Below are 5,904 nucleotides of genomic sequence, written 5' to 3'. Positions count from 1 at the left end.
TATCCAAGTCTTAGTCAAAACTTAATGAATCAAAGTTTCAAACTGTACACAAAATTTAGAATAATTCAACAAATTCGCATACAAATTTTAAATTTTTTTCTAGCCTAATGAAGTGCAAGTTTAAAGCGACTGAAATCGCGTTGATTTTAATAATTCTTGTGTGCTGAGGGATTTTAGCACGTTTTCCCATATAAACATGAATTTCGTATGAAATGAAATGCGGGAGAACGTTTCGCAACAGAATTTCAAAAAAATCGACGCCAGTTTTTATAAATTGCACTTGATATAATTATAAAAAAAAAGCAAAAGTCGTCACAAAAAAAAAAAACAAAAAATATTAAAAATCAACTCGATTTTTTAGCCGGTTGAAACATGCACTTCATTGAACTAAAATTGTATATCCAAAAAATTGCATACCAAAAAATGTTTAAGAGTCAGTATAAAAAGTTTGAAATTTTGATGAAAATTTGGTTTATTTTCCAAAATTTTTTATTAAGGTTAAAACTTCGATTCACGTGTATGGTTTACGTTGAAGCTTGTACAATATGTTTAAAGAAAAATAAGAAAATTTTTGAAAAACCTTTTGAAAATTAAAACAAAAATTAAATGTAGTCATTTGTTTAAGTGACATTACAAATCGGTGAAAACTCGTCATTAAATTTTTATGTTGAATACATGGAGCCCAAACTGCGAAAATAACGCAACTCAATATGCGCAAAGCAAACATTTGAGAAATTCCAACTTTTTGAATTCAAATTGGAATTGTTTGAAATGGGAGCTGACGACGCCCACTTTATCTCCACCCCAAATGTACATTCCTCGATTACTAGGTAATGCAAAATGCATTTTCGAATGTAATGTGTGTTTTACTGATTATTTTTTCGTTTACTATACATTGCGTTTACTCACTGGGTTGTATTAATATTATGCGCCTACCAATATGCAAATACATACATACATATGTAGTAGAGCAACACGTCATTAAACCAATTATAAAATATTTGCGTTTCATTCTTGTGGAATAAATTTACATACATTTTTCACATCTTGTAATCTGGTTTATTCTTTGTCATGCGGCTGAGTAAATAACTTTTCCTTTGAATTATTCAGTAGCTGCAAGCCGTCGAGCAGACAATAGAAAGGCTAATGAAATAAATAATCTTCAATTAGTCTACAGAAAATCAATGTCAGTCGCAAGCCATACCGCAGACGCGTTATATGTGTATGTAAATTAGGGTGTCTCAGAATTTATTCAAAGTTTTCATGAAAAATACACGTGAAACAATCGAGGTATATTCCAAAACATTAGAGTGCCGATATATTGCCGATAGAAAGAGAGATACGATAAGAAAATGACAATTTTACTTTTCGAAATTCAAGGGGATCCTCAAATTTTTATTGACAGAAAGAAATTCAAATTTAAAAAAATCAACACAGGCTGTCCCTATTCATTCTCCTGACAGTGTATAGGTTAATAATACTTTTAGAAAAATTTAGGGTACGCAGTTTTGCAGCCAATTTTAACGTAGTATAATAAAGTGCAAGTTTTAAGTGTCTGTAAAATACCGTTGATTATCGGAAATTTTTTTGTTGACGGTATCATACATTTTCTTCCATATTAAAAAATTGTCGACCAGACTTGTCATAACAAAAACTATTTAAAATCATTCAATGCATTAAGTATTTTAGATTTTATTTTGTGTCAACATATTGTTTGCACACATTGGTACATAAACATACTTGAAATAATTCTATATTTATTTTGTGTTAATTTGCATATTTTAGAAGTTGGACGTATAAAGTAAAGTGCACCACTAGTAACAACAAATTTATCTGAGTTGAAGGCAATCAAAACGAACTATTAAATTGAAGAGAATACCGAATGCCCACAAATACAATCCTATCGAGAATGCAAACAACCAATCAAAACAATTACATTACCGCCGAAGATATACCATCTATAGCAAATAAGACCACCAGTAACCAAATAGAATCTATTAAAAACTATAATGCTTTAAAAGCGGGCCACTCTTTAGGAGGTACGTCTGTAACAAATATGACAACGACAAAGAGCCACAAATCAGCTTCTACACCGATGGACCAGCAATCACAATTCGAGGAGGACAATGATAATTGTATGATTGATATAGCCACAATGCAAATTGCTGACGACAGCAATAATGTAGTCAAGCCAACTGGCTCGAATTCCAACAACTACAGCAGCAATAATAAATGCACATGTGGGGATGAGCAGAGCGATACGAGACCAAAGGCTACCGCCGTAGGGGAGCAACTGAAATGTGCTGGGACGGAGGGGGACAGCGACAATGAAATCGATATGAAAACTACAATCGAAAACGAATGTGAAAATGTAAAAATTGAGGATGGGCGGGAAGATGATAGTTTAGCGCACGACTACCTTAATGTTTTGGAGATCAACCAAGCTGAGGAGGAGCAAACCATTACTGAACTCGTAGATGCTAGTGGGCAAAGAAAGTGTATAGAAGCGTAAGTAGAATATTAGGCAGTTTTGGCAAACTATTTCTGTTTCTATGTGTTTGTACGAGTATGTTTATTTGCAGCAAGCAAAGCAATGGCATGCGCGTCGCTTTTGGTATAATTTTTAGGCTAATGCTGCCGCTGGCTAACAACGTTATGCGCAGCTTCAAGGGCATACGTGATGTACGATTTTTGCGTATATTGAAATCTATTGCTTCCAGCCGACAAGCACTCACCAACTTGATGGCGTTTGCGGCCAATACAATATCGCTGAATTTGTCGTCGGTGCAAGGTGCGTATACGTAACATGCGGTACTGTTTATTTTGTAGTTGAATAACACAGATCCACAACAAAAATCTATGAAAGGTTCCTCTGACCAAATCTAGGTGAATAAGTAATATTTACAGGAAATTGTATGACCAACAAACTGCATGCAACAAACCCTGCTGATGTCAGATGAGACTGGCATATTATCGTATAGTTAATCCAGAGATAAACTCTAAGGGCTGATTTTGCAGTTGGTGGCAAGTCGATATATGTATATCTTTTTTTACTAAAAATAATTTATTCTTTCCGTACAAAGTATGAAGCAGTCGAGATTTTTTGACCACGCTAAGCTACTGAACAAATTTGGACAAGATGTTATTAATATAATCTGTATCGATAGGGCTATTCTCTTAAGTACTTAGAAATTTTAAAGATAGCGTTGCCACCTGTCTAAAAAATTATAGGATCCGCACCGTTCTTTAGATTACAAAAAAATAGGTGTCAAATGAAAGAGCTTGACACTACTAGAAGTTCATTAAAGTTCTACCCAGAATTGCAACGGACGACGGTAAAGCGGTCGACGGTTAATCGCTGTCAAAATTAAAACTGACCAAGGCATATGGAATGGCTCATTATTGCAATTGATTTAAATTTATTTCTATTTTTACCACCCAGCGGGGACAGCACACGATTTATTGAGTGTTGATTGTAGTATTTTTTATTATTTTCACAAGTTTAGCAATGTGTTTATCCATTTTCATTTCCAGCAAATCTACACACACACACAAAAGAAAATTCAATTTTCAAATCAAAATGAGTCAGTTGTCAAAGCCGTCGTGCGTTCCAATTGTGTTTACTCTGACGGATTTCACTGCAGCAACTGTACAGCTGTTCACCCACCGCCGACCGCTTTACCACCGTACAGTGGGCAAAAAAGGTTGTGACAAATTAATTTTGAGATACCAAATATGAACCGATTTCAAATTTCTTTTTTTTTTTTTTTAATAAAACATAGTTAAATTTCGCGTCGATCTATCCGTGGCGATTTTTTAAAAAAGTTCTGGTTTTTTATTTATTTATGTTCAAAAATTAAGAAAAAAAATTAATAGTTTATTAAATATTGTAGGTATTTAAAATTTCTGTCAAGTATTTTCCAAAAAATTGGTAGCACGTAAAATTTTTTTTCTTTCATTTTTCAACATAAATAAATAAAAAACTGGGGCATTTTAAAATAATCGCCACAGACAGATCGACGGTAAATTTTATGTGCTCTTATTAAAAAAAAGAGACGTTTCATGAAAAAGATGAGATGTGAAATGAAAGGTCTTGGTTTCCTCTGGAGTAAGGGCAATAGGGATTGCAAATGACTTGCTGTAGCGAGAAGATGTTGAGAAAGATAAAAACGGAAAATTAATTTACATTCATTTATTATACGCCCTTTCTTCACAATATACATATTTTTTTTTGTTAGATGCTTTAGTGAAGACAATACCCATGAGTCCTGTGGATTAGCCTAATAAATTTCAATAAAATTTTAATTTCTGGTAAAAGTGTGTTTTGCTATGAGCATAAATAAGGCGCTGGGTCAAACGGTTAATGTGGCCGGTATATATTTCAGTGCACCATGCTTCTTACGCGGATAACTACCCAAGAGTGAAAAATTATCGATTGTTAAAACTAACCAACTTATAGTTAGCTTTTTGGCGAGATCTCGATAAATACCTCACTTTTAATTAGCTATGACAAAACCAACTTAAAGGGAATTGCAAAGTCGTGCAGGAGTCATGCAGACGCAATCGGGAGTTGGTTTTCTTTACAAGTTTCTATTAAATATCCTCATACAAAAATTACTTTCAATACACTTTTTTTCTGAACTTCGCAGATTCTTTTTCATATTCAGGACAAATAAAAGGAAGATCGAAATTTTATACTATCATTTTGAAGTTATGTCTGACGGTGTTCGAATATGGGGCCACCCAGAGCAGAATATGTAAACAAATATGAAATGTAATAAAATAAAGTAAATAAATAAGTAAATAAAAAAGTAAAAAAACAAAAAAATATTTTGTTTTTCTTATTGATATTTTATGTCCAAAAGTAGTTAGTTACAAGTTAGTTGACATGTAATGCAGAGGTATCCAGGTCTGACTTTTTTGCGGCCATCGCCCCACAAAAGTAGTTAGCTTTTTTCGAACAAAATACACAGTTAATAGTTAGCACTAGTGTTCGCGTAAACAGACTAAAGTTAGGTATAAGGTAACGTCACTCCCTGCAGGGTATGTATATGTGGCTCTTTGACGTGTACACATTCAGAGCGTAGTCTCCAAAAATCTAGCCGCAATTAAAAACTCTTACTCATAAACATTTTACATTTTACATTTTACAGTTTCTCAACGTATCGATCCAATTCTGAAGCTTCTCAAAATACGTAAGTCCCCCGATGGCATTGAAAGTCTACCAGATACGCCGTCTATTAACAGTATATCCTGGTTTCCCACCTCCGCAATATCTACACCGCCGCCGACTCCTAAAACGCCTAGCACTCCTACTATGCCATTTCTTTCACCTTCATTTCGTGAACCTTCGGGAGTGATGCCTGCTTTTTCTACCAGCAAGCGAAAAACCACAATACCACAGACGCCCGCGCCAAAATGCTGTACATTAAAGGTGCTGGCTGAACCGCCACCAGGGGAGCCCATACGCGCCGACATTGTCTTCATACACGGGCTGCATGGTTCTTTGGTAAATACATGGAAGCAGGGTTTATGGGAGAACGAACGTCAACCGGAAGGTTTCGAACGGCCACCAAAACCACCAGTACGACCACCTAAACGGCCAAAGCATTCACGTGCGGTCTTATTGCATCCACCACACAAGCAAAAACGCGCGCGATTCGCGCACAGCGACTCCAATCAGCGGGCAACACAAGAGCAAATGGAGTGTGCTGAAGTTAAAGATTTGGATGATGGCTTCTTCGACGCAACTGAACAAGAATTGAGAAATGGGTACGGTAATTATGAAGTTCGTATGAAAAAATTTATAATTCATTCTTTTGAAATTTTCTAGTATTTCCTATATTTGTGGCGCGCCACAAGATGTAAAAAACTGTGATGGCATCGAATACAGTTTTCCCACAT

At 35.1% G+C, this 5,904-nt stretch overlaps 1 protein-coding gene across 1 annotated transcript; it reads left to right on the top strand.

Annotated features, from left to right (window-relative positions):
* Positions 1-1,653: 1,653 nt before the first annotated feature.
* LOC108376606 (uncharacterized) lies at positions 1,654-5,898 on the top strand (the record flags this gene model as incomplete). Its single annotated transcript, XM_017632831.1, has 4 exons — positions 1,654-2,508; positions 2,583-2,791; positions 5,154-5,772; positions 5,834-5,898. Coding segments are annotated over exons 1-4 (1,519 nt in total), but the record flags the coding sequence as incomplete, so codon positions are not given.
* Positions 5,899-5,904: the final 6 nt, after the last annotated feature.

Source organism: Rhagoletis zephyria, unplaced genomic scaffold, assembly GCF_001687245.7.
Source record: "Rhagoletis zephyria isolate East Lansing unplaced genomic scaffold, Rhagoletis_zephyria_1.1 Rzeph_scaffold_10711, whole genome shotgun sequence".
Taxonomy (NCBI): Eukaryota; Metazoa; Arthropoda; class Insecta; order Diptera; family Tephritidae; genus Rhagoletis; species Rhagoletis zephyria.
Note: the sequence above shows the minus strand (reverse complement) of the source record. Positions and strands in the feature narration are given on the sequence as shown.